Genomic DNA, 26,778 nt, shown 5'->3' on the forward strand with positions numbered 1-26,778 from the left:
TCAAAATCTCTTCACCTTTTGATCCGACTATCGACCCAACTACAAAATGTTCCCCCTGCTGCCCCAAGTGAGCAGCGTGACTGTTCCGGCTGTGGCTGTGGCGCCCGGCAAGGTGCTGGTGTCCATTCTCCAGTCCGACGTCCCCGAGATCGCCAAGGAGCTCAAAAAGGCGTTTGGACAGGCCCAATTTCACATCATGGCCGACACAGACCTGTCGACCGACGAGTACATCCACCTGCTGGACGCCGGCGCCTCGTCTGTGTTTGTGTCTGGAGAGTCCGCTGTTGATCTGGCTGCCTCCGGCGTGCCTGCTGGCCGTCTGACAGTGATTGGCTCCAAGCCCGACAACCTGGACGTCGGCGGCGTCTTCCTCAAGGACACCCCCGCTCTGGAGGATGTGGCGACGCTGGCCTCGACCTTCGCCAAGCAGCTGCTGCCCTCGGGAGGAGCCCCGGTTGTGTACGTCAACGTGGAAGATCCCAAGGCCGCGGCTGATCTGGCTGCAACCGGCGCCACTGTGGTGGTGAGCTCCGCTAAGCTGACCACCGAACACCAGGCCGACAAGCTGGACGACAAGTTCCCCATTGCCGATCTGCTGTTGGCGTCTCTGTCCACCGACCGACAGGACGGCCTGTACACTACTCTGGTGACCGATGTGCTCAACCAGTCGCTCGGCCTCGTCTACTCGTCGGCTGAGTCCATCAAGGAGGCCATTCGAACCGGCACTGGTGTTTATCAGTCCCGACGACACGGTCTGTGGTACAAGGGTAAGGAGTCTGGAAACACCCAGAAGCTGATCCGAATTGAGACTGACTGCGATGGAGACTGTCTCAAGTTCATCGTTGAGCAGACCGGCGCGGGCTTCTGCCACTTCAACACCGAGAGCTGTTTCTCCGCTGCCCAGGGCATTTCTTGTCTGGAGAAGACCCTTCAGCAGCGGCTGCAAAATGCCCCCGCAGGTTCGTACACAAAGCGACTTTTTGACGACTCGGATCTGCTGCGAGCCAAGATCATGGAGGAGGCTGAGGAGCTCGTGGAGGCCAAGGACGCCGAGGAGGTGTCTTGGGAGGCTGCCGACCTCATCTACTTTGCCATGGTCAAGGTTGTCAAGGAAGGCGTGAGCTGGGCCCAGGTGATGAACAACCTCGACAGCAAGCATATGAAGATTTCGCGACGAAAGGGCGACGCCAAGCAAAAGTGGGTCGACGCTCTGGGCATCAAGCGACAGAAGGTGGACGAGAAGCCCAAGGAGGAGAAGAAGGAAGAGAAGAAGGAGGAGATCAAGGAGGACGGAAAGATCCAGCTCAACCACATCAATGCTGATACCGCCTCCAAGGCCGAGATTGAGACTGTTCTGGCCCGACCTGCTCAGAAGACCTCTGATATCATGAAGCTTGTGCTTCCCATTGTTGAGGGAGTCAAGACTGGAGGCGACAAGAAGCTGCTGGAGCTGACCGAGAAGTTTGACGGTGTCAAGCTCGAGTCTCCTATTCTCACTGCTCCTTTCTCCGAGGACCTGATGAAGATTTCCGATGATGTTAAGGCTTCCATTGACATGTCCATTGCGAACGTCAAGAAGTTCCACGCTGCCCAGCTTGACACCACCGAGCTTGTGGTTGAGACCCAGCCCGGTGTGGTCTGCAAGCGATTTTCTCGACCCATTGAGAGTGTCGGTCTGTACATTCCTGGTGGAACTGCAGTTCTTCCTTCCACCTCTCTGCATCTCGGTGTCCCTGCCATGGTTGCTGGATGCAAGAATATTGTTCTGGCCTCCCCTCCCCGAAAAGACGGCACTCTTTCCCCCGAGGTTGTCTACGTTGCTCACCAGATTGGCGCCAAGGCCGTTGTTCTTGCTGGAGGCGCCCAGGCCGTCGCTGCTATGGCTTACGGAACCGAGTCCGTGCCCAAGGTTGACAAGATCATGGGTCCTGGAAACCAGTTTGTCACCGCCGCCAAGATGTACGTGTCCAACGACACCACTGCCAAGGTGGCTATCGACATGCCCGCCGGCCCCTCTGAGGTGCTTGTGATCTGCGACAAGCACGCCAACCCTGCCTTTGTTGCCTCCGATCTGCTTTCTCAGGCCGAGCACGGCGTTGATTCCCAGGTCATTCTGCTGGCTGTGGACTGCGACCAGAAGCACCTTGATGCCATTGATGAGGAGCTGCATGCTCAGGCTCTTGCTCTTCCTCGAGTCGACATTATCCGAAAGTGTATTGCCCACTCTTCTGCTCTTAGCGTCAAGACCATGGACGAGGCCTTCAAGCTGTCCAACCAGTACGCCCCCGAGCATCTGATTCTGCAGATTGAGGATGCCGACAAGTACGTGCCTCTGGTGGACCACGCTGGTTCCATTTTCGTCGGAGCTTACTCTCCCGAGTCTTGTGGAGACTACTCTTCCGGAACCAACCACACTCTGCCCACCTACGGATACGCCCGAATGTACTCTGGCGTGAACACCGGCACCTTCACCAAGCACATTACGTCGCAGCAGCTGACCCGGGAGGGTCTGGAGATCATTGGTCCCGCCGTTATGACACTTGCTGCCACCGAGGGTCTGGACGCCCACCGAATGGCCGTCAAGGTCCGACTCGACGCCATGAAGAAGGAATAAGGGGTAGGGTATGATTGGATGTAAAATTATAGATTAACAAATGAATTGAGAACAGAGAGTGGTGTCTTGTGGGTGCATCGTAGTAGAGCCATGGGATAACGGCTGCATGCGATCAAGTGTATAGATTGAGTGGGTACATTTTTTTATGGAATACTTCAACTTTGTGTTTTAGCCATCTTGGAACGCAGAACTTGTGGTACCCTAGTTGACTTTTCAACTAATCTCTTAACTATTCAGAGCAGTGGATTGTACAATACGCGGATATTGAAGGCATAGAGACGTCTACAAGGGGAAGAAGTTGAGGTTATTGGGCTTGTACAAGTATTCAGACTGTAGTATGTCACTTCCACCAAGACTCTTTCTTTCTCATCCGAAATCGAGCGATCCGTGTATCATGCTGGTGTGAAAACTATGTGTATGCGAATCGACTAACACAAGAGTTGCATCATTGAAAGGAAAACGACAGGTAGATGGCGGAAATGGCCATTTGTAACAGTATCATTGGCTTTATTGGTACTTGTACACACTTGAGTGAATTCTGTACAAGTGGGTACTGGCACTGGTAATTTGTCAGTATTTTTAGTTTTTTAATTTTTTAATTTTTGATTTTTAAAATTCAGTTTTCAATTTTCAATTTTCAATTTTCAATTTTCAATTTTCAATTTTCAAGTTTTGGTTGCTGGTGCATAATGGTACAGTGCCGAGGGCCAATTGGTACAGTGACGACTGAGCCACGAATGGGTATTCAAGTACAAGTGCCGGTATCGTATTACATAATCAGTTCTACATTCAAAATCGCAAGACTATCGTACTGTACATACTGTACTCGTACTCATAGTCAGGCGCAACTACCACACGATATCGGAAACTACTGAGAAAACTGACAATAAAAAGGCACGATTCGAAAGACCCGGACACAACAAGCCCATTGATACCATAAAACCCCGTCTCACCCTACAAAAAGTCGCGTTCGGTGCTACAATACTCACTGGAGGTTGCTTTTGCGGGGATAGACTATGAACCAGGTCAGACCATCCATTCAAGTGAGACCAAATCAGGTGTCTGGAGCATACGGGCGGGGTAATGGCGTCATTTCAGCCCAGTATTGAAGTCGAGTGTACACGTGGTTATGTGGTTGTATGGAGTGTGAGTGGGGAGCGAGTTGGAGCAATCTACAAGTAGTACATGGTCAAGTAAGTGCAAGTAAAGGTATGAACTAAGATGTGTACGATACTTAAAGATCCTTCAGTAGTCAACACAGCAGTAGCAATCCAAGCACTCGCAAACCGCCTCTATCGCCACCTCCATCGCCACCTCCATCGCCTCCACCGCTCCATCACCACCACCTCCACTCCACCCCCGCCACGTGATAATCCAAAACCGCGTGAAATAGTAAAGGTTGAAAAAACAGACAACTGAGGTAATTGAGCTTAGGTGTCGTGTGATCTGGTGAGCCAATGCGGCGACGGAAAACAATCGCAAAACCCCGGTTGCCACAGACCACATGCTACGTCACGTACACAGTCACGTGACCCCCTCACTCCCGCCGTTTTCTCGCAAAACACGTTGCTACAACCATCACAGCCGAGCTTTACATTTTGGACATACATGTCGCAGGCCGACTCGGAGATTTTTAGCTTTGCGAGAGGGGCGTTAAATGTGGCGCGATGGAGGTGTTTGGGGGTCACATGGGCCGTGTGGCGGGGCTCAGTGTATTGTACAAACGACCAGCTAGAAAATGGTATAAATATCTCTGCTACCGCCGGCTTATTTCCCCACACAAACCCCACAATATGTGGTGTTCCGGACGGTTCCGAACCACGGCAATTTCCCGGCCAACCTTAACCACTTAAACCTTCGGCACGGGGGTACAAGACACTTGGAGCGTGTCGTCATCTCCCCTTCTGCCCCAATCCCCCCCTCTCTCAACAAGTCCATCACATTTCACAATGGAAGCCAACCCCGAAGTCCAGACCGATATCATCACGCTGACCCGGTTCATTCTGCAGGAACAGAACAAGGTGGGCGCGTCGTCCGCAATCCCCACCGGAGACTTCACTCTGCTGCTCAACTCGCTGCAGTTTGCCTTCAAGTTCATTGCCCACAACATCCGACGATCGACCCTGGTCAACCTGATTGGCCTGTCGGGAACCGCAAACTCCACCGGCGACGACCAGAAGAAGCTGGACGTGATCGGAGACGAGATCTTCATCAACGCCATGAAGGCCTCCGGTAAGGTCAAGCTGGTGGTGTCCGAGGAGCAGGAGGACCTCATTGTGTTTGAGGGCGACGGCCGATACGCCGTGGTCTGCGACCCCATCGACGGATCCTCCAACCTCGACGCCGGCGTCTCCGTCGGCACCATTTTCGGCGTCTACAAGCTCCCCGAGGGCTCCTCCGGATCCATCAAGGACGTGCTCCGACCCGGAAAGGAGATGGTTGCCGCCGGCTACACCATGTACGGTGCCTCCGCCAACCTGGTGCTGTCCACCGGAAACGGCTGCAACGGCTTCACTCTCGATGACCCTCTGGGAGAGTTCATCCTGACCCACCCCGATCTCAAGCTCCCCGATCTGCGATCCATCTACTCCGTCAACGAGGGTAACTCCTCCCTGTGGTCCGACAACGTCAAGAACTACTTCAAGGCCCTCAAGTTCCCCGAGGACGGCTCCAAGCCCTACTCGGCCCGATACATTGGCTCCATGGTCGCCGACGTGCACCGAACCATTCTCTACGGAGGTATGTTTGCCTACCCCGCCGACTCCAAGTCCAAGAAGGGCAAGCTCCGACTTTTGTACGAGGGTTTCCCCATGGCCTACATCATTGAGCAGGCCGGCGGTCTTGCCATCAACGACAACGGCGAGCGAATCCTCGATCTGGTCCCCACCGAGATCCACGAGCGATCCGGCGTCTGGCTGGGCTCCAAGGGCGAGATTGAGAAGGCCAAGAAGTACCTTCTGAAATGAGAACCAGAGGCCAAGAGACGAAAGGTCGAATAGTGGATGCAAGATGTACGAGACCTTTTGAGTCTCTTTCCCCAGTATGTATTTAATACTGTTTTGAATATTTTCTGTATTTTTTAATTATTTTCTATTATTTTTTCACCACCGAGAGTGATTAGGTTCAACTCGCGGCTACACGTCATACCCTAACCCTAACAACGCCAAACCCTAAAATCAGCCCCCCACCGCAAGAATGCGGCTATACCTTATTGTTAAGAGGGGTACGGACGGGACCATGTTGTTGGATTGCTGGGTCTGGGTTAGGGTTGAAACGGGGAGCGAGTTTTTCTGAGCTTACTAAGGCGAGGAACGGTGGGAGTGTTTGGAGCAGAATTGGAGATCTACAAGGCAGGCGTTAGTTTGGAGAAGGGGTCAGGGTATGGGTTGTTTGCGGATCATGTTGCAGTGGTATTTGGCCGTATGGGACTAGTGGGGGTTGCAATGTACTTGTAGGGTTGTAGTGTGAGTTGTAGGAGTGTTGCTACAATGGCTGTTGTATGTCAAGACACGAGACATGGGTTCTCGTTTTTGTTGTCAATTGTTTCCAGGGACAGCTTAGTCGTGCTGTAGTAGTGCTGAATCCTTTCAAATGACCATTTGGGTGGTGGTGATTACCAACGCTTTTTGGACGAGATTGCAAGATGAAAAGTGTGCTAAGTTTCGTGAAGAATTCCTGTGGAGAGTTCTATGACGAGTTCTTATGACAAGATATTTGCCCACAATGGGCAGTGAGACGTTACTGAGACTGCAATCAGTCCTGTCATGTCAGTTGAAGTCAGAGTGAGGACAGATATCTCGTTTACACTGGCCGGTACACCTGAGAACTATCTGCCGGGATTACTACTCGTTAAACATCTGGCTCTGGATCTTTGTCTTGGATCGGGTAAGTCATGAGGTTCCTCAAGAGCGAATTCTGTCTTGTAGTATATGTATGAAGAAACGAATCGCATGTTTCGCAGGTTTGGGTGCTCACAAGAGTGTCTACCAGATCCAGAGAAACATGGGCGTTACAGTATTGTATAAAACCACGTATACTGTTTGAGACTCTCTTACTCTTGACTGAATTATCGGATTCTTAGAACTAGATCCTATCGTCATGATTAGAAATCATAGAGGGGACAGTTTGAATTCGACAATAGTCAGACACTACAATAAAGAAGAGAGAGGTTGAGTCCAACAGAGGGACCGAGATTTATCCCCAAATGATACAATCTAGTGTTTTCTCATGAGCTACGCCATGTGCCTGTTGATGAAACGAAAGTCGGCTGTATCTCCATAAGACAATACAATACCCACAGATCAGGCTCGTGAGTGTTAAAGAGTGAAGGCATAGTAATCAGGTAAAGTAGATAGCAGTTTGAGAAGTTCATCGGATGACCGTTAATCAAATGGAATGTGTGAATTGGTTGGCGGCCGAGAGAACAGCTCTCATATGTTCGTGCTACATCCATATCATAGATTCCTGATTTGCGCTCGGCTTTATCTCCAGGGTGTCATTGACGACAGTAAAACACGTCAGTAACGTAGAGTAGTGATGATTTACCGTAACAAATGGCATCCTAATCACGTCATTTGTTAGAAGAACCCACAAATAGAGCTCTCTTCTTTCAGTTTCTTCACCATGTTCATCTACACCACAACGGGACAGTCTGGCTTATGGTTTTGGATCAAGGAGACCCAATGACTTCAACAAGTGTCAGGAATAGGCCCAATATCGAATTGTTTCAATTCATCTCTTGGTTATCTTCCGTCAATTTTTTTTAAAGGCCGTTTTTTCGCGTGGAAATGTGTGTAACCCACCCGGAGACATCACAGGCGGTTTCTTGGTCTAGTTGGTCATGGCATCTGCTTAACACGCAGAACGTCGGCAGTTCGATCCTGCCAGAAATCACTTTTTGCTGCGTCCCCGCACTATCCAGTATTTTTGCCAGGTAGTTCTTCCACCCCCACTTTGCCGTGGGGGCCCGAGGATGACTCTGGGTGATAGCACTCATCGAGGAGTCTATAGGAGTTGACCAGATGACAAGTCTATTATTGTGATTGGAATAATAGGGCTTAGCCTTCTTCTTTTTTGTTCTTTTCGATAGTTTCGAACATTGTTGGTCGTTTCTCTGGATTGTTAAACTTCCTGATAAGACCATTGAGATGAACGAGAGTAGATCTCCACCTTGTTGAATTCTTGGTACCAGTCAGCGTTAGGACCAGCGTTCTTGTCAGTCCTGAAACGAGCAAAAATGACACATTTATCCGGTGTATGGACAACATCACTTTCGGGATCTTTGAATCCAAACATGTAGCATACTGAACAGTATTTCATGTGTTTAGCGTAGTCCACCAGCATGTTCCTTGCGCAATGAGCTTTCTTGTTCCTGGATTTCTGCCTCGTGGTGTTCCTAGATGACGAAGAAGGAATTGACATCAGAATCACTTTGAATGCTATCACCCCACTCAATAGCTGACGAGAAAGTTCTCCAGAGTAGCAGGTCCCAATTGGGTGGATGTTGCATTGGTTGGACATGCTCATATCCTCGGCAAAATTCACCTTCATTGTCTTGTAGATATCTCTAAAGTAGGGAGGTTTCCCATCAAGAACAGAATGGTCTGATCGGACTTTGTAGTTCAAATATTTGAAGAATTCATCGTTGTTGAACCCACACTTCGCTCGGTAGAGAACGCGCCTACTTGTAATGGGGAGGACTCTTCTATGAGAGGTAATGTCCTGCTTGTTTGAATCAAGAGCTCTGAGATGTTTGAAAAAGAGAAAATTTCCAAAACGAACATTCTGAGGTGTATACTTGATCTTGGAGTTGTCATAGCCGTTTCTCCTCAAAAAAGTTGATCAGATTGGATGCTGATGACGGACTTGCATGATCATGTAAGGCTTGAGGACAACTTATCATATTGGAGAAGTGGTCGATCATCTCCGAATAATGTAGTCAAGTATCTCCTTCATGTTAACAATGTTATCGCAATAGTTTGCAGCCGAATGGCCAGGAATACTGCAGAATCCAAAGTACCCCGAGATGGTGTCGTAGTTGGTGATGTTTGCAGCGAGTTTTTCCATAGCGCCGAGAATGGAAGCCTTCTTGAAGCAACGGAAGAGAGCGTGTTTGAAAGCATTGAAGTTTGTCTTCCATTCCCTTTTCCTCCAATACCAATCTGAGATCAGTGAAACTAGCACCAATGCTGCTAAGAATCTTCTTGTATCGATGGGGTGAGACTTGAGCTTGTTGGCAATCTCCAAGATGGTCTCTCGAGCAAGGTCGTGAAGAAGTCACGGACCTAAACTGCTCGTTGATGGCGTTTTTGTTGAACAATCAATACAGTATTGCACATACTGTAGTTGAGACTCTTATTTAATAACCGGTTGGCAATTCTCTTAATGTTCTGAGTAAAAGGAGAGCTATGTTTAGACCAAAATAAACAGACAAAGAGAAGAGACCGGCCAGGGAAATAATCGATGAGATAATTCAGACGCTTTTTTTTCTCTTTCCTTTTTTTCAGGATCAGGGGGAATCATCTTCATATGGTATCGTAATTAAAGAAAGTGCAAATAATAAGAAAATATATAATAAAAAAAATGTAAAAACACTCCGACTTGGAAAGTCATAGTGAAGAAAGAACAAATAACAGACAGTAATTTCTTGGCTTTGATTAGAAGAAATAAATGAATGCGGCAGGAATTGCTTGGTATAGTGTAGTGTACTTGTAGTTACCAACACCGTATGTACTTGCTAGTTGACTCTTGGAGTCAATCATATTGGAGTCAAAAACAATAGAAGCTGCAAGAGGCAAGAGTTGATATAAAGAATACGGATAAAGCATGTACCTTTTTTGTATTATTATGCCGCCTGAAGTACAACGACGGCATATGGATACTTTCTTTTTTCTTTTTAAGCACATTTTCTTTTTTTTCCCTCTTTTTTGACATTTTCTTTTTTCGCCACCAAAGACAGTTGAAACTGATTCATAGCGGATCTGTTTCACTTGAAAACTGCGTCCAAACGATCCCAGATTTGCAGACACAAAGATACAGGTTCCCGAGCCTGATCTGATGGCACTTTCAATACCGAGATAGACATTGGAGAGCTCCGTTTCTCGATAGGGAGCGTGCCGGGTGCTGCGAATCTGTGGAGTCTGGCTCTTGCTGCCTGAAGGGGCGACAATTTTGAAGGCGACAGATCTGCAGTTTTATAGGGTCGGACAGTGCCAGTTTATAAAACATTCTAGATGTTCATACGGGATAATAATGTTAGGAGATGACACAGGCGGTTCTGTTTTAGTTTTGTGCTCGAAGTTGGGGTTCATTGGGTCGTTGATGGCTAGTACTCACCGTTTGGAGGGGGCCACTTCATGGCCATTTTCCGTCTTTCGTTTCTTCTCTGGCGTGGCCGTTGGAGTCGAGTTATGGTCGGGTTGTGGTAGATCGAGCTCCTCCAGTGCTCGTTTTCGGGGTGTAATTGCTGGTGCCTTTTCGATCTGCTCTACATGAGTGTCGTATTCGTCGTCCTCATTAATAATCTCAGTGTCGTCCTCTTTCTGCTTTTCGATCTGCTCTGCAGGAGTGTCCTCGTCCATAGTATCCATGTCCTTCTCTTTCTCGTCTTCGTCTCGGACATGTCTGCTCTGTCTGGAAGCCTCAACTGCTGCTCTTCGAGGCTTGTCTGTGAGGAGTTTGTAGAGAACGTCAATAAATCTACCCATGTCCTTGGTGATATCTTGCCAGTCAAACGCCGCAGACGTCTTGTTGGCATCGTGATCAAACACATATCTGCAAAAATAGACATTGTCTCCCTTTTTGTCTTCCTGCGAGAGAGCCTCGAATGCAGCAAACGAATAACACAGGACAGGGAGATGCAGCTCCACCACAAGAATATCCACAATGGAGTTCATCATGACCAACTCTTGACCCTCGGAGTACCTGTTCTTGTTGGTATTGGGGATCACATGCGTAGGAGTGAGAGACTCAGCGTCGTTAAACAGTTTCATCAAGACACACCTGGCCTGCAGTCCCTCATCTCCGTGCTTGAGACCCTGGATCAATGCAAACTCCTTGCCTTCCACGTCCGGATCGTCTCTTAGAAGAACCACATCTCCAGCAGATATCTCCACGTTGTTCTGGTCTCTGATCGCGTGAACCGCATCCTTCTTCGTGTTCTTGGGCGTCGATCTGGCCTCTGGCGAGTAAATTGCCGTGTACTCTTTGGTCATGGTGGTGCTCGAGACAGCACTGTGGTTTACGCGTCGATATTTAGTTTCACTCACAGCCTAATACAGTTATTGGAGAACCTAAGTATAATTTATTAGATTTAGTTAATGTAACGACTTACAACTTGGTGGCACCATGATCCGGTAGTAGCACACCCCAGAATGAGATTCTAGATAAGCAGATACACAATATACAGGATGGACATCTCGTCTACGGGCTGGTTCCTCTCAGGATGTGAGAAATTGGCCAGCTATTGCCCTACCAAGTGTTATTTGTACCTTCCACTTTCGCGGTAAACCCTAACCCAACAAGACTACCAAGGGGTAATAAAACAGATGATAGAACACAGATCCAGTGACATATATTAGTTTATATATCTTGTAACTATCATGATAGTTTCTATACGTATTTTAACTATCAATATACTCCCTACTGTACACATTTTCTTTACGATACATACAATCATTATTGCCCTAACACCTTTGTGAGTGAAAGTTGGGGACGGATCGAAACATCACTTGTTGACGATCTCTGAAATCTTCAGGTAATCGTGAATGGGAGGAGCAAAGACAGGAAGCTCGGGCGCGGTGATTTAGAGCTCGAGATCATTGGTCTGGTGGTTTCCTTGGCATATTCATCTCCAACATACAAGGTCTGGAGGGCTGGTAGTGAATGAGTCTAAGAAGATCTTGATCGAGGGGCCAGCGACGATCTGGAGACAGTTGTGGGAACTATCAGGATGACTACAAGTAGTAGAGCTTTTTGGAGTAGGTGACCGCACTTTTGGCTGCATTTTTGGCTGCAGTTGTTGCGTTGTTGGAAGACTTATTGTTGGAAGACTTATCACGTAGTGTTCAGAGATTAACGAGTACAATAAGTATATGTTTTCTTTCTCGTATTCGCATAAGTAAGTACATACTTGTATCAACCTCATCGCCAGCCCAAGCCAGTCTGCTACTGTACTTGTACTTGTACAGCTGGAGATAGCAGCTGACTAATGGCGACAACAATCTCAATACAGAAACCCTTTTGAGTCAACAGGAGTTTAGTACATGTCCAATATCGCACTTTCGTACTCACTACAATAGCTATGGTATTTGTACCTATTGTTTTTTTTATTTAATTTATTTAATTTTTTTTATTCTATATATTAGACTATATTGTTACTCACTGTAGACTCAAATCTCTCAGTTGCCAGTTGAGTCAAAATGATCAGGGAGCAACCTCCGCTCCACGTGGATCAGAAATTTCCTTCTATCCCCTCCTTATATTATCTCTACTTCCCCACCATCACCAATATCCGTCTATCTGTTTGTTTTCTACTTTCGATCCATTTTAATCCATTTTTATCCATTTTTGCGGTTTTTACAACACACGGCGCTGTTTAAATTAGACTCGGACCTGGTGGGGCAAAACCAAAAAGATCCCGCTAAAAGTGATGATCATCCAGAGACCGCTTGGAGAAACCAAAGGGGACGGGACAGCTCCAGTTGGGTCATGTGATGGGCTTCTCCGCCGGCAACCGTCCCTATTTCCTACTTTTTCGGCCGCTTTTGCCCCCTCCAAAGCCCCATCAAACACCCCATGACCGCCCAAGTCACGTGCGCCTTATCAGAGTCATTTCAACTCTATTTCCGACCAAGTGCATGACTGATCCAACAAGATATATATATCTGCACTCCTGCCTCAACCACATCACAACACGACACAAACACCTCCAGATACACGCATGGTAGACGAAAGAACACCCCTCAAGGCGGTGACAACGCGCGAAGACGCGCCCACGGCGGTGATGCGTCCGAAACCGGTCGGAAAGTCGATCTTTGCACTGTCCATTTTGGGCACGCTCTCAGCGGCATCCATCTCCCTGTTCTCCATGTACGGACAGACCCTACAGCATAAACTGGGTTTCACACAGGTCCAGGTCAACTCCGTGTCCATCTCGTCGTTACTGGGCATGTATCTGCTGATGCCTGTGATCGGATACCTGGGAGACACATACGGATCCAACTACTTGGCCCTCTTTTCCTGGATCACCTTCCCCGCAAGCTACTCCATCGCCAGTGGCATTTTCTCCACCGCCGCAGACTGGCACAGAGAAACCGGAGAGGCCCTCCCTAGAGCTGCCCCCGAAATGGCCCTGTGCTTCTTCTTCATCGGTGCCAGCACCTCTTGCATGTACTACGCCTCTCTCAAAGCAAGTGCCCACTCCATGTCCGTCTACTTTGCGGAGGACGGCAAGCTACAAACCTACACACCTGGATACGCCATCTGGGGCCCCGTTGCGGCCTTTGGGCTGTCGTCCTTGTGGCAATCTCAGTTGCTTCGAGCTGTTTTCATCACTGGCAAGAACGTCAACGTTGCCGGTATCTTTCTCTTTTTCGCAGGCCTCTATGCGGTCATCTGTGGAATCATCTTCTTTTCATGTCGAACGGCCGAGTCTATGGCTTCAGAGTTGCGAAAGAAAGCCGAAGCGTCCACCGACTGCAACTGCGACGGACCCGGACACGAAGGAGCCACTCTCAAGGAGTTCTTCACCGACAAGACCGCCTGGCTGTTTCTGCTCTGCTTTGTGTTCATCGGAGGCCCGTTTGAGATGTTTCAGAACAACATGGGGGCTATTCTGGACACTGTGACGGTGGAGAACGCGGACTCGCCCTCTTTCTCCACCCACGTGTCTCTGTTTGCAACCTTCTCCACGGTTTCGCGTCTGGTGGTGGGATTCTCGTCAGAGGCAATGGAATCTCACGTGTCACGACCCGTGCTTCTCAGTGTGATTGCCCTGGTTGCAGCATGCATCCATCTGATGGTGCCTTCTGGAATCTTCACCGTGTTTGACAACGCCAAGTACTTTTCGGTTGTGACCATCGTTAACGGCTTTTCGTATGGCTCGTCGTTCACCCTTGTGCCCACCATTGTCACCAAAGTGTGGGGTATCGCCAATCTCGGTACTATCTGGGGCTCCTTCATTCTGGCTTTGGCTGTGGGGTCTCTTGGCTACGGGCTGCTATTTGCCAAGGTTTATGACGCTGCCAGCGAGGTGGGGGTGGGCTCCATGTCACAGGTTTGTTCAGGCGTGCATTGCTACGGCCTGACATTTGTCATCACCGGCACCGGTCTCGCTTTCGCTGCTGCTGCTGTCTTTTTCATTTGGGTCTTCATGTGGAAGAAGCGAGGAATTCACATGTAACTTATATTCATATGCATTGTTGAAGGGATGGCTCACAGTAATTACCAGCACAATGGACTGTCACAAGGGAAGTGTGAGTCGACGTGAAGCTGTTACAATTATGAGTAGGTGCAATTACTCTATGTTTCATGAGAATATGTATGGTTACCGTCCTTGCCTACAGGTACATTTATGGCTTCAAATAAGATACCCCTGACCAAAACAACCTTGCCAGAAGGTGCTTTTGGTCTCGGTAGTGCTATTTCTTAGCTCCCGCGACGGCCAACCTGTCGGCAGCATCGTTTCCGGGGTTTCCAGAGTGACCCTTGACCTTGATGATGTCGACTCGGTCTCCCAGCCTGTTCAACTTGTTGAGAGTGGGCTCAATGATGATGTCTCTGAGTTTTGACAGGCTCGTTATTGGACGTTACCGAGCCGTTGCTCTGCCATTTGTCTCCCCAATTGTTGAGAGAGTTGACGGTGTACTGCGAGCCCGTCTTGATATCGTAGTTCTTGCTGTCGTTTCGGCTGTGCACCTTGGAAACTGTCGTGGACGGCCTCCAGTTCAGCCCGTTAGTTGATTGTTGGCTTCCGGCAACAGGTCGGCTGACGTCATCGGATTTTCCGGCGCTGAAGTACACCCCGACGCTAGCCCTGGCGTTGGACGACTGGTTGTTGCTGCAGGCTCCGTCAGTGTACACAGTCAGTCGACTGCTGGAGCTGTAGGAGCTGCGGGAGCTGCTGCTCTTGCTCACGCGGTTGGAGGAGGAGGACGAGGGGGACGAGTAAGATCTGTGGCTACTAGATCCGCTGTAGTCTCCAGAGACATTTGACGAGATATAGCCAATAGGTGGGTCGTAAAAACGAACAATTGAGCCCGCCAAATCAATTGAGCACATTGCAATGGTCTCTAGCAGTAATTTTCTCGAATCTACGCTGCATAATACGGACCATACCATATGACCTTTGCACGAGGGGAGTGTGCAGACTTATGTTAATTTAACATCCACTTACGAGACATCTGTGGGTGTTTCCCTCATCATAGTCGCCACCTTGGGCAACAAGTTTCCACAAGTTTCCACAAGTTTCTACACGACGATGTTCCCTATGTCCTGACTTCTCACTCATGGATATTTTTACCCAATTGGGTGTTACCCGGTACTTGTAGCCACAGCCTCTAAGCTCCTCTTCTATATATATCTAGAGAACTCCCCTATAGTATATACTGTACTAGTATATACTACAGTACATACAGTACATACTTGCAATATACTGCATAGAGTCTATCCTCTGAAAGCTACAGTATACGATATCAACCTAGCGACAGGTGCACTCTTTCAACAGCGCGCCTAACCTTGGATACTGTACTATAACTCTTGAGAAGAGCTTTATAGGTCCTCGGCAACCCAGCACCTATTTCTGAGTGTGTTTCCCCTTGGTCAGATTGTGACACCCGAGAGTGGGGGTCTCCGTGTATGACATCGTTACTGAGGAAGCAACCTTCGTCTTCGACAATGTTAGCGCGCTACAGTCGGATGGGCAGGAAGTTATTTCAGAGTACAATACATGCTGTACTTCTTCATCGGGGGTTTAGCCACATCCATTGACGCTGTCTATGGCCATAATTAATTACATGTGCAGAAGCTCACAGCCTTGGAGCGACCGAACTCGGGAAATGGCGGCGGGAGGACTTGACACGAAATGGGGAAATGGCACCGATCCTCCAACAAGATTGTCTATTGTAGACAGTTTGCAGAAAGAATGTTCGGACAGGACAACAGAACTCAAGCCGCAGACTTTGGACGAGACAACTCCAATGCGTAGCCATGTCCTATGTCGCCCACATCGGATTTGAGGATGGAATATATGTTGTTTTTGAGTAAACCCGACCGAGTTGGAATAAAAGGGAGTTCTTCAAAAGAGATTGCATACAATGCTAGACTTGCGCAAGGTCGTGAATGTACTGGACCGAATGATCTGTCCTGTTTGGAGTCTCATTCAATGCCACCGTCAGTATACACGAGTTCTAACAATAACGCTCATCTCATTGTACGATGATTGATATTACGCTCAATAACAGAATCATATTACAAGCATCACTTGCAATCCAGCAGATCAACCTAAGTATGACCTCTTCATTAAGCCTCAAGCTCATCTCATCTACCGAAAGTTCCTGTTATCATGCATAATCTATGCTGCTTAAATTTTATATGATTTAGGTGAAAAAATCTTGGTGGAAACACGGCAGCTGTCTCGAAATACAACTGTTTGCGACGCGATATAGATAATAATACAGACATCAATACATACCAATACAGACCAAGACAGACCGAGACATCCGAATTCATCAACAAAAAAGTCCATTACCCTCATTCTTGAGAGAATAGCCAAAACATAATAATCAGCGAACACCCAAACGGAATCAGAAATATCCAATATTACTGTGTCTGTAGTCAAGTCAGCAGATCTATCGCTAGAGATGTGGTAATAATGTAAATGCCACAATGATGTGAAGAAAAATAGGGGAACATGGAGACAGATTACAGTATGGTACAGTACAGCACATACTTGTACAAGTCACAGCCACACAGTTTTTTCTTTACGACCTTCTCCAAGTACCAAAACCCAACTACGATATGATATATACCGTCCAGATCCGAAGGTGACATCAGCATCAATGGTCAGAATCAACCGAGACGTCTTCCCAGTCACCCCTACTTGCTTGCTCCAGCTACACCTCCATACCACCTCCATACCCTCCGTAAAAACAGCTCCGACTAGAAAAATACATTTATGGCACTATTCAAAAAGAAATTTGTAGAAGCTCTGGCCACAGTATTGTAACATGAAACATGATTATCATAATTATGTCTTCTGCAATTATTGTCAGTTTATCGAAGGAGTGTGAACATACTGTACCAGTATGTAGGTGGTGTTGACAGTTACCGAATGTAAAGCTCGCCTATAATCAACAGTAAAGAATGGTTTCCTCAAAATAGTTATATATGGCATGTGGTCCACATATGAACACGTTTCCAACTCGTAGATACATTTTCTTCAGAAAATGTATTACGTAATCACAATTTATAAGGCAGTGGAAACTATTAGCAGGAAATCAAATATCGCCTGGCTAGCTCAATCGGTAGAGCGTGAGACTCTTATTCCAAGGTCATCTCAAGGGCTGTGGGTTCAAGCCCCCACGTCGGGCTTTACTTTTTCTCTTTTTACATGTGCTCGTTTTTAAAGAATATCCAATAATGCTTTTGTGATACCGCACTAACGGATACAGTACTGTGCTTGTAGTATCTGGCGGATCCATGGGATTATCATAACTGGTTAACAAGGAGTCTGCTATCGGCGGATAATTCCGTTGTGTGAATTTTAGAGTTCCGTTTACCATGAATACGAATACGAATACGAATACTTCGTTGTTATGTAAACCAGTCCCCTTTATGATACTATCACGTGACAGAGGAGCGTTGGTATTGTCGTACTTATCTAATTTTTCGAGTTTCGTTCCATTCTTGCTAACATATGACTGTTGTTTTCGACCGTCCATCTTGGGCGTCTAGTTCTTGTAGCAGCGATTGACACCACCATACCTTCAATGACGACACCTTCAAGGAGGATACCTCTGTGGAAGATACCACCATTATTACCCATTCGAAATTTCCATTTCTCAGCATGATATATACCTCCGCTGAACCCTACTTTCTCCCTCACCGAAAGCTACAGTACAGTAATCAATCTGAGCTTTACGCTAAGGATTCGATCACCTGAAAGATGCTGTGCTATCGAATGAGACTCAGCCAACACTCGTCCAGGACAAGTAGTTGCCAAATGGAGCCGTACACCTCTTAAAATGACGCAATGACTGAGTTCCACACGAAACTATTTGCAAGAATTGTACTCTTCTCAGGTGGTACCACAGGAGTAACACCTAGGTGAGTGTAGAGCACCCTTCGACATTGGTAGCTCACACGGGTGAAATTACTATTCTGGGTAACAGAGAGCCAGTACGAGCAGCAATGGACAGTATTGTACTTAGCAGCAGGTTGGTTGCTGTGATTCAGCGACCTTGTCTGAGAACCGCCGGGAACTGTAGACCAGAACTACCAGCAAACGAGCAACTTGAACGCATCCAGTGGCACTGTGAACAGTGGGCGCATTCCAGCTCGAGAGCGATACTTGGTCAGCGACACACAGTACCATGACATGTCTAACGAGCCAGCAACTGCAAAGTGTTCCAAGCCATCGAGGATCTGAACAGTTTTTCAGCCAACGACCGACGAGAGCCGAGTCTGTCTCTGATAAGAGCATTGGAGTCCCCGTATACGAGCAAGATACAAGCTGTCAGTCGGAGATGCAACAATCTCATTCGAAAGAAAGAAAGTAGGCTGGTAATTTACAAAGGAAAGAGCATATGACTTGAGCTGAACCGCTGAGAACAATACAACGAATGAACCGATGAGTCCCACCCAAGCTATCACTTGCAGTCGAGCTGTAGGAGATTGGTACAAGTACATACCGGAATACACCACCTTCGAATGAAACCGAGGTCAGGAAAAGTGAAGGTCGACTGCTGGTGTCCAACTTGTCCAGCAAGTATGCGAGAGTTCCACTGAAAGCGACTGTCAGATCTGAAGATTGACTAAACATGGTTGAATCACAGTGTTGCACTGCAAAAGATCAAAGTAGGACTGTTGATTCGTTGTCACACATAGGTTGGAGACGTGGCAGGCAAAAGAAAAGCCATTCGCGAGGGAAAAAGAAGAATTGCAGCACCCAGGATTCTCGTATGGTCTCCCACTACAATACTAACTGGGCTCTCTGGTGCTTGACTATGGCTGATCGGACGGGAAGCCGTATTTTCACCAGGATATGGCCGCAACTGTCGGAAACAGTGTCTGAGAGCTTTCGACAGGCCAAAGAAGTCACGTGAAGAGAAAAAATATGAAGATTATGGCCAAAAAAATCAAAAGTCTGGGGGGTTGGTTCGTATGACCAGCTGAATTGACTAATATGGGAAGTGCAGTTCACAAGAATCAAAGAAAGGCAACAGAAAGATAAGAAAACTCACGTTCAGTTTGTACACTCCCTCTCAAGAAGCATTCAATCTTTCCAAGAAATTCGATTCCACAGGCAATTGTCCATCAGACCTTCCACCGAGATCAATACTCTTCCCAGAACACTCCTTCTCCTGCAAGTCTGTCCGCCTGATTATTGGCGTTATCACCACTGTGAGCTCGCACCTTCTTCAATCCAATAACATTAGTGCAAGAGGCGTTAAGATTGGTAATGTCCCGGATCAAGTCTCTATTGCACACGGGCAAGCCCCTGGCATTTATCCATCCGTTTTTTTGCCATGTTGTGACCCACTTGGACAGACAGTTGATGACATACTCAGAATCCGTGCAGATCTGATACATGCGATTATCTGTCTGGGTGCTGAGTATTTCCAAGGCTCTCTGAACAGCAGCCCGCTCGGCTCTCTGGTTGGTTTGAAGATCTCCTCGGAGACGAGCGGAGACATTCAAAGGGTTGTTGTTTCCAAAAAAACACACCAATTCCAGCTGCAGCATCAAATTGGCCGTTTCGAGGGCACGCACCGTCAGTGTAAACCAGACAGATGCGGTCTCCCCGGTCGTTCACGTAGCTGGGATCCTGTACGAACCCCTTAATGTAGTTGCGTATCCGTTGAGTCCCACCTGGTTGATGGCCTGCTGCATTGAGAGACACTCCTGGATGAGGGATCCCGTAGCATAGATTCCCGCCACCACTAGGTCGTCGAAAATCTTGTCTTTGATCACCTAGTGGATTCCGCGCCGTGAGGAAGCGTGGTGATGCTTGGAGGACAGGTCTGATTCAAATTTGACTCGAGGCTCGATATTCATTTGTGAGCCTCCCAGATATGCCTCGGCATGCTGGTAGACATTGAACCCCTTCCATTGGGCGTTTGGATACTCCGTGATCTGGTACTGAGTCACATCCAGGTGTTCATAGATATCGGGGTTGTGGCCCACTCTGACAGAGTAGTAGTTTTTCATTGGAACAAAGGAACAATACAAGTGTCGTTAACAAGCCAATTGTCGCTGTCATGCCCACCGTATTCGCATAAGCCCTGGTTGGACCTTGTAGTGTGGTTGATGTACAAGTACATAGTAGTGGCACCATAAAGTTGGAGATGTCAAACATGGGAAGTGTTCGTGTGAATGTGCCGCTACGATACTGGTTCAAATGGAGAGGAAATGACTGCGAGTCCTAGATGGAATAGTACAATTGTATCGACGTTTCATAACAACGGTGGCATCTAAGGGACCGTTGTCAGTGGTTTGATCCGCCCAAAGTTCAAGTAAGTTTTTAAGTAAACTGACAAGAAGGTCAAGTAGATACTGAAGATGATGAGGGCAGCAAAGAGCAGCTTAGGAAACTACAGTATATACTGTACTGGTTCTGTAGAAGAAAAACACATGTCTCATACTTCTAGTACAACAGGCCAAATAGATACACCTCCCTACGTCTTGATCAACATAGACCCCGCCACCGTCCTCACCCTCTAAATCACCATCCTAATGAATGTATTTGTATGATTAGTAGGCAGAATCATTCTGTCTGCACTCCATGCACATGTCTACGGCGTCCCACGTTTGACTCTTCTCTGGTTAACCAAATACGTGTTCAATGGCACCCAGCACCATGACCACGTCTCCCTTTTGCTTCTGGGCCTCGTCCCGCACCAGAAACCGGGCCTGGCGCGACGAAATGGTCTGTGGCTTTGTGGCCGAGATGGTGCTGGTGCTGCTCTTGCGTTTTGGCGCCACCTTGATCTTTGTGTGGTCACTTCGCGACATGACCGCCTCGTGCAGATCGTAGCTCTTGTCGTCAATGCCGGCAATCTTGTCCATAATCTTGGCAAATGTGCGGTACAAGCCGGTGGAGAAGTTGGCGGAGTCGTCGTCTTCGTCGTACCGGTCAATGTGGGTTCTCAGCAGAATCTCATCGTCGTTGTTGGGGTTGAAGACGTAGTCGTACTCCTCGTCTTCACTGTCGTAATTGTCGGTGCCGTCGATGAAGAAGGTAGAGTTCTCGTTACCCTTGACGCCCTGGGCACCGGCCTCGTCCACGCCGGGGGTTCGGAGAAAGACATTGTGCTGGTTGGGGTAGTGGTCGAGCACGTTATGGTCGAGATTGAGCGCCAGGCGCGACCGCGAGTGGATCCGCGAGTTGGGCGCCCGCGAGTTGGTTCGGCTGCCGGATCGAGAGTCGCCATGACTGCCGGGCCGCGAGCCTCGGCTTCGAGATCGCACCGCCGCAGGCAGCTGGGCCGCCGACAGATCCAGACTCAGACCCATGTCGTCTCCACTGGCCACCCGCCACAGACCGCCCTCCACGCCCTCCGAGTACTCGCGCGACATTTTCTGGCCGGTTCGAATGCCCGTTCGCAGCAGGTCCGGCAGTGTTTCCACCGACGTGTGTCTGTGCAGATGTTCGTTTTCGCGGTCGGGCAGGTGCAGAATGGACACCGACCGCCGCGGCTTTTCTGGCGTGTCTTTGCCCTTGAGCGACGCACTGCTTTGGGCTCGGTTCATTCTTGTGTCGATATCGGCCTACTGCTGCTGTGTATGATACTGTCTGGTTTCTCGTCAACCGTTGTTGCTGATGGTGCAAGCGCTGGTATCGTAATCGTACATAAAACAGCACACCACTTTAAGCTAATTACGACACAGCAATGGAGCTTATCTCGGTGAGTGTAAATTGTGGGTAAAAAAAGGAAGAAGAAAAAGGCAGCGTGAGATATTACAGTAGTGTAGGCGCAGTGACAAGAGAGACGAGACCAAAAGAAGACCAGCGTAGAGAACGACTATATAGACCCGCCTCGTCGCTGCCTCGTCACGTGACAAAATCCCTCACTCAATGTACTGTACTATACTCGCACTACTTGTACCACCCCACTTCAATGTACATTTTCTCCTAACGCAGGTATGCACACTTTGATACATGTGTTTGTATGCGTCTGTTTTATTGCGGGGTATGATACTTGACCATGAGAGTAGACAGGGGTGATTTCCACGGAGGCTGAGGTTGATGGGAGTTGATATGGGAGTGAGAATACTTACGCGTGATTATTAATACTTATTCGTGCTTACTAATAGTTATTCGTGCTTACTAATACTTATTCGTGCTTAACTAATACTTAATTCGTGCTTACTAATACTTATTCGTGTTTACTCGTGCTTACTCGTGTTTACTCGTGCTTACTTGTACTTACTCGTACCTGTTCTGGTACAGTAGCAGCAGGTTTTGGAGACCGAGGTAAGTCCAATATTGTGTGGTTACAAGTCTAGCTACAGAATCCATACCTGTACTTGTGCGATACGTAACCTATCTGTCACCTAAAGGCCACGGATTGAATATTGTATATCTTGAACCCGCTGGACGAACAATCAGATCTTGTATTCTTACCGGTATGTACTGTTCTGTTGAAGTCTAGTCCACTTGTACGTACCCACGTTAGAAATAATCTCTCAATGTCTCCATGTCTCCATGTCTCAATGTCTTAATGTCTCTCAATTAGCGCCCTTGAATTGACACGAATTATTAGTCGGCGATGAATACTCAGGCAACAGATCTGAGGTATTTTCTGTTTCCATCGACGGCGAATCTTTGGTGATTTGGGCAGTCAATTGGACAGTCAACTGAACAATCAATTGAACAGTCAACTGAAAAGTGACTTGAACAATCAACTGAACAAGCAATTGAACAGGAATATGTCTCCTTGACAGATCTACAAGTACTCGTTCAATACATACTCCCATACACTATAGCTACTGTAGCATGTACCCGAGTCGATGTACGTACAAGGATAATGTACGACTCGAAAGTTCATTACTCATGGATCCGTTAACTTCAGCCTCCCCAAATGAGCCATCTTCATTAGCCCAGCCAATACTACGTTCCCGCTTCTATCCAAACTTCATTCACTACATCAATTGAGCCTGTGTTCTGTCTCTGTGGAGGGCCAGCCAAGTCACAAATCGCATCAGATGGACTCAACGTCGAGGCGGCAGAGAAGGCCTCGGTGGTCGCGCTTTAGCTAGCATTTGCATAAATATTAGTATGTCTTTTGCCTGAACGAGCATAGGAAGCCAGTCTAAGCATCGGGGTTGGCCACCCGCAGAATCTTGCGCGAGTAGTCCTGCTCGTCGGCAATGGAGCCCTCGCTCATTCGCCGCTGGTTGATGAGCGCAGGGTTGAGCCGCTGGTCCACGGGCACAAACGCAGAGGTGCCGTTGTGGCTGAAGTTCATCTTGTCTTCAGCTGCGGTGGTGAACGGGTCGTCGGTGAAGCCGTACCGGTCCGAGGCCTGTGTCTGGTACTCGTACGACTGGCGTCGGCGTCGCAGAATGAAGAATGCTAGTCCGACCAGCGCAATGCCCGCCACCACGCCAATGACAATACCGGCAATGGCGCCACCGGAAATGCCACCGGATTTTTTGTCCTTCTCCTCCTCCGTGAGCGCACCTGCGGTGGCTGAGGCCGAGCTCTGCGCGTCCGAAGACGCTGACGTCATGCTGGTGCCCGATGTCCGCGTGGGTGACGTGGTGGTGGGCGAGCCCGTGGTGTGGGAGGTGGAGTCTGACGACGTGCTGCCGGTGGTGGAGTCGGTGGAGCTCGACGAGTCGGACGAGGACGTCGACGTGGTTGTCGTGGATGGCGGCTGGGTCGACGATGTGGACGATGGCGTGTTGGATGAGGTGTCGTCGGAGGAGCTGGACGAGGGCTGCTCGGTGGAGGATGATGATGATGATGATGAGGTGGCGGCCGCGCTGGACGAGGCCGAAGATGGGGTGGTGGCGGTACTCTGGGCCTTTTGGGTGGAGTACGAGTTGACCACGGGCGAGCCGTCCTGGTTAGTGGCCTGGTAAAAGTTGAAGAAGAGCGTGTTGCCGGACTTGCCTCCACAGTTTTCCGCGGGGTAGCCGGGACAGGGGTTGTTGCACATTTCTGGCGATGCCTTTGCGCCCGGCGCCGGGATGGAGCCGCCACACCAGCACGATTTCTCGTTGATCATGAACACGGCCTTGCCCTGGCTGCGGCACTCGTCGTTGCATGCTTTGGACGACATGAAGTTGTCTTGCGACGCGCTCACCATGTCTGTGGCCGTCGTGTCGTAGCAGCCCAGCGAAATGCCGTCGGCGAGAGCCACGGTGGCCGCCGATATGAGCCACAGAGTCGAGATGCGCATGTGAGATTTGGTCGTGGAGCGTGGGTAAGTGAGTGTCGTCTACTCTTGTAGTTGTGGTGCGTGTGTTGGATTCGGGGGGGGGAACTGTCTCTGTCTGTGTAACGAATGTTTGGTGGTGGTCGTCCCGATGAGTCAATGAGCGTGAGGGGCGAGGCGTGAAGAGGTCGGGAACACAGATAGTTGGAGAGCGCTCTATCGCGTAGTCGAATGTCAGGATGAAGAGGGTCGCAGGGGAATGCTGGGCTTTCAACAAGGTGCGTGGTGAACCTTAAAACCTTCCTATTTTGCGTTTCACTTGAATGTGCGAGCGGTGGCACGGTACGAGTATTTGTAGCTACTGGAGGCCGACGACAACCGCCATGTCGTGGGCAAAAGACATAAATAGCCGGGCTGGGGACGGGTCAACAAGATGCGCTTTACTGCGGTGCTCGCACTGCTGACTCGATCCGACTCGTCTTGGTCCACTTTAACTTTGGATATTTTTATTTTCAGAGTTGTCGCTGATAATCTGCCCTCATCAGAACACCATCATTGTCTTGGCCACGTCAACGTGTCACCGTCGCGCAAAGCCACAGTCCCGTCAGCAAGCGCCAAACAAGCGTTAGTCATCACCAATCTCTTGGCTCGTCGTCTGGCCCCGCTGCTCCACCTCCCGCTTCGCTGTGGGCACCCGCTCGCTTGCTCACATAAAGTTGGCCATCGCGACAGCGCATTTCGCACCTCTTCTTCGCACCTTGAGGTTGGAGCGTAGGGCTACCGAGGGCTATGTGCAACAAGCTCGGACCAGTGGTAGTATCCACCCAAACGGCGGTTGCATCAGCGAGGTGGATGAGCAGCGAACAATGGAGATTGTGGCTGTGGGATATTTATAGCATGGCTGATAGGGACACGCTGGAGAGAAGATTGCCGAGCCCAAACAGACGAGACGAAGAGGACCAAACGCCCCAACCTTGCCTAACGATGCCAAACTTGGCCAACCTCGTCAACCTTGTCCCTCCCGCCCTTTTACTCCCTCCCACTCCCCATTCGACCTCACCTGTCGCTGCAGCTCATCTCATTCTCCAAATGAGCCCCTGAACCCAAACGGGAAATGGCGAGAAAAAAAAAAGTGCATTCCCAACCTCTCCCTATGTTGAAGTCTAAGGCCGTTTGACGCGACGCACTACAAGTACAGCACTTGTACTTGCCAACTGCACTTTGGCGGCATGAGACATTGGCATTGGCAATTGAGGTGGTCATGTAGACTATCCACCGGAATAAACGGAGGAGACAGCTCCTGGAGCGGTGGTTACGCGGCTTGTCAACACGACCGTTTTCGACATGGTTGGACTTTTCCATGCACATTCTTGGGATGCACGCGGAGGTTAGATTGGGTAGGGCACATTGCCGGACAGCGAGTTGGGTGAGACGACGACACGACGACACGACGACACGATGAGTTGGGTGAGTACGAGTAAGGCAACCATTGACACTTGCTCAGACGGTGTTTGACGTATTCCATTCATTGAAAACGCCATGTCGGTGCCGGATCTATCGGACCACACCTTCGCTACATACGAGTACGAGACACCCTTGTCGAGGATGTCGACTATGTACTGCATGTGTATAGTCGTATCTTGAGACACACAGCGCGTCCATTGTTTCAACTACACTTCCAAGATGCGACCAGTTGGCGTTGGTGGGAGTAGGTCGAGGCATTGTCTCGCTGTATTTTGATTTTGCGTCTTGTATTTGGACTGTCTTCGTACTGGTACTGTATTGCGACTATCTTGGAACTTGTACCGTATTCCGACAATCTTCGTACTCGTACTGTATTCCGACACTCCATGGACATTCGCCTGCACTATTTAGCTAAGAACCTGCTCTTAGCAACTTAATCCAGTGTCGAGATTCCAGAAATGTACCACGCTTCCCGATCCGTCCACTATGTAGATCTCTGCAGGGGAGCAGAGGTTGGGTTGGAGGTGTGGTAGGTGGTAGAGTGGTAGGGCGATTAGGGTGAGTAGGTGAGGAGGAGGAGTGGGAGGAGTAGGAGGAGTGGGAGGAGTAGGAGGAGGGAGAGTAGGGGAGAGGAGAAGGAGTAAAAGGCAACTAGTGCCTGCAATTGTGTATGGACTTGGTATTGTACGTACAGTATGTCCTCACACTGTACCTCCCCTCCCCTTGCCCTTTCTCACGACAGTATGTACTGTATTAATACTTTTTATTATCACACGATTAATATGTCGTGGTGCTAAAAATATAAATAGCCGCCTTTTCCACCCGCCAAATAATAACTAGTGTTTCGCACAAAGACACGCTGAAACAGCCAGAAATAGATCCGACTGTTACCCGGCGTCGACGCAGGTCCCTTTGGCCAACCTCGAGTTGACTGGACCGAGTTGCTGGACCGAGTTGACAGGACGAGAAGACAAGTCAGTACAAGTACAAAATCGTATTGTACGTTCTCTCGTAGCTGAAATGTCCTCCTACCATCAGAATCTCCATGAATCCATTAACACACCTCCACAAGTCAAGAAACACGTACATCAGTGATAC

General features: G+C 48.8%; 13 protein-coding genes and 3 non-coding genes across 16 annotated transcripts; 6 read left to right on the forward strand and 10 right to left on the reverse strand.

The window, feature by feature from the left end:
- Positions 1-46: 46 nt before the first annotated feature.
- YALI1_A15879g (uncharacterized protein) lies at positions 47-2,614 on the forward strand (the record flags this gene model as incomplete). Its single annotated transcript, XM_500110.3, has 1 exon — positions 47-2,614. The coding sequence occupies one exon, from the start codon at positions 47-49 to the stop codon at positions 2,612-2,614; it is 2,568 nt and encodes an 855-aa protein (XP_500110.1).
- A 1,949-nt stretch (positions 2,615-4,563) lies between these two features.
- Positions 4,564-5,580, forward strand: YALI1_A15925g (uncharacterized protein; the record flags this gene model as incomplete). Its single annotated transcript, XM_500111.3, has 1 exon — positions 4,564-5,580. One exon carries the CDS (start codon positions 4,564-4,566, stop codon positions 5,578-5,580), a length of 1,017 nt encoding a protein of 338 aa, XP_500111.2.
- A 1,853-nt stretch (positions 5,581-7,433) lies between these two features.
- On the forward strand, positions 7,434-7,507 carry YALI1_A15953r. Its single transcript has one exon. It is a non-coding gene; the product is annotated as a tRNA-Val (tRNA).
- Positions 7,508-7,735: 228 nt separating this feature from the next.
- On the reverse strand, positions 7,736-8,164 carry YALI1_A15961g (uncharacterized protein; the record flags this gene model as incomplete). The annotated part of the gene is made up of 1 exon (XM_068281810.1): positions 7,736-8,164. One exon carries the CDS (start codon positions 8,162-8,164, stop codon positions 7,736-7,738), a length of 429 nt encoding a protein of 142 aa, XP_068137911.1.
- Positions 8,165-9,868: 1,704 nt separating this feature from the next.
- On the reverse strand, positions 9,869-10,827 carry YALI1_A15978g (uncharacterized protein; the record flags this gene model as incomplete). Its single annotated transcript, XM_500113.3, has 2 exons — positions 9,869-9,890; positions 9,950-10,827. The coding sequence occupies 2 exons, from the start codon at positions 10,825-10,827 to the stop codon at positions 9,869-9,871; spliced, it is 900 nt and encodes a 299-aa protein (XP_500113.3).
- A 1,727-nt stretch (positions 10,828-12,554) lies between these two features.
- Positions 12,555-14,015, forward strand: YALI1_A16004g (uncharacterized protein; the record flags this gene model as incomplete). The annotated part of the gene is made up of 1 exon (XM_500114.3): positions 12,555-14,015. The coding sequence occupies one exon, from the start codon at positions 12,555-12,557 to the stop codon at positions 14,013-14,015; it is 1,461 nt and encodes a 486-aa protein (XP_500114.1).
- A 7-nt stretch (positions 14,016-14,022) lies between these two features.
- YALI1_A16020g (uncharacterized protein) lies at positions 14,023-14,294 on the reverse strand (the record flags this gene model as incomplete). The annotated part of the gene is made up of 2 exons (XM_068281811.1): positions 14,023-14,134; positions 14,206-14,294. The coding sequence occupies 2 exons, from the start codon at positions 14,292-14,294 to the stop codon at positions 14,023-14,025; spliced, it is 201 nt and encodes a 66-aa protein (XP_068137912.1).
- An 83-nt stretch (positions 14,295-14,377) lies between these two features.
- On the reverse strand, positions 14,378-14,953 carry YALI1_A16028g (uncharacterized protein; the record flags this gene model as incomplete). Its single annotated transcript, XM_500115.3, has 1 exon — positions 14,378-14,953. One exon carries the CDS (start codon positions 14,951-14,953, stop codon positions 14,378-14,380), a length of 576 nt encoding a protein of 191 aa, XP_500115.3.
- Positions 14,954-14,993: 40 nt separating this feature from the next.
- YALI1_A16031g (uncharacterized protein) lies at positions 14,994-15,272 on the reverse strand (the record flags this gene model as incomplete). The annotated part of the gene is made up of 2 exons (XM_068281812.1): positions 14,994-15,184; positions 15,236-15,272. 2 exons carry the CDS (start codon positions 15,270-15,272, stop codon positions 14,994-14,996), a joined length of 228 nt encoding a protein of 75 aa, XP_068137913.1.
- Positions 15,273-17,118: 1,846 nt separating this feature from the next.
- YALI1_A16050r lies at positions 17,119-17,203 on the forward strand. The gene has a single exon. It is a non-coding gene; the product is annotated as a tRNA-Lys (tRNA).
- Positions 17,204-18,768: 1,565 nt separating this feature from the next.
- Positions 18,769-18,887, reverse strand: YALI1_A16068r. The gene has a single exon (XR_011031461.1). It is a non-coding gene; the product is annotated as a 5S ribosomal RNA (ribosomal RNA).
- A 278-nt stretch (positions 18,888-19,165) lies between these two features.
- On the reverse strand, positions 19,166-19,576 carry YALI1_A16075g (uncharacterized protein; the record flags this gene model as incomplete). The annotated part of the gene is made up of 1 exon (XM_068281813.1): positions 19,166-19,576. One exon carries the CDS (start codon positions 19,574-19,576, stop codon positions 19,166-19,168), a length of 411 nt encoding a protein of 136 aa, XP_068137914.1.
- Positions 19,577-20,656: 1,080 nt separating this feature from the next.
- Positions 20,657-21,583, reverse strand: YALI1_A16095g (uncharacterized protein; the record flags this gene model as incomplete). Its single annotated transcript, XM_500117.3, has 1 exon — positions 20,657-21,583. One exon carries the CDS (start codon positions 21,581-21,583, stop codon positions 20,657-20,659), a length of 927 nt encoding a protein of 308 aa, XP_500117.3.
- A 1,562-nt stretch (positions 21,584-23,145) lies between these two features.
- Positions 23,146-24,240, reverse strand: YALI1_A16121g (uncharacterized protein; the record flags this gene model as incomplete). Its single annotated transcript, XM_500120.3, has 1 exon — positions 23,146-24,240. The coding sequence occupies one exon, from the start codon at positions 24,238-24,240 to the stop codon at positions 23,146-23,148; it is 1,095 nt and encodes a 364-aa protein (XP_500120.3).
- A 1,515-nt stretch (positions 24,241-25,755) lies between these two features.
- Positions 25,756-26,095, forward strand: YALI1_A16136g (uncharacterized protein; the record flags this gene model as incomplete). The annotated part of the gene is made up of 2 exons (XM_068281814.1): positions 25,756-25,823; positions 25,870-26,095. The coding sequence occupies 2 exons, from the start codon at positions 25,756-25,758 to the stop codon at positions 26,093-26,095; spliced, it is 294 nt and encodes a 97-aa protein (XP_068137915.1).
- A 378-nt stretch (positions 26,096-26,473) lies between these two features.
- YALI1_A16145g (uncharacterized protein) lies at positions 26,474-26,769 on the reverse strand (the record flags this gene model as incomplete). The annotated part of the gene is made up of 2 exons (XM_068281815.1): positions 26,474-26,624; positions 26,669-26,769. The coding sequence occupies 2 exons, from the start codon at positions 26,767-26,769 to the stop codon at positions 26,474-26,476; spliced, it is 252 nt and encodes an 83-aa protein (XP_068137916.1).
- Between the last annotated feature and the right edge of the window lie 9 nt (positions 26,770-26,778).

The sequence above is a fragment of the Yarrowia lipolytica genome, chromosome 1A (assembly GCF_001761485.1).
Source record: "Yarrowia lipolytica chromosome 1A, complete sequence".
NCBI lineage: Eukaryota > Fungi > Ascomycota > Dipodascomycetes > Dipodascales > Yarrowia > Yarrowia lipolytica.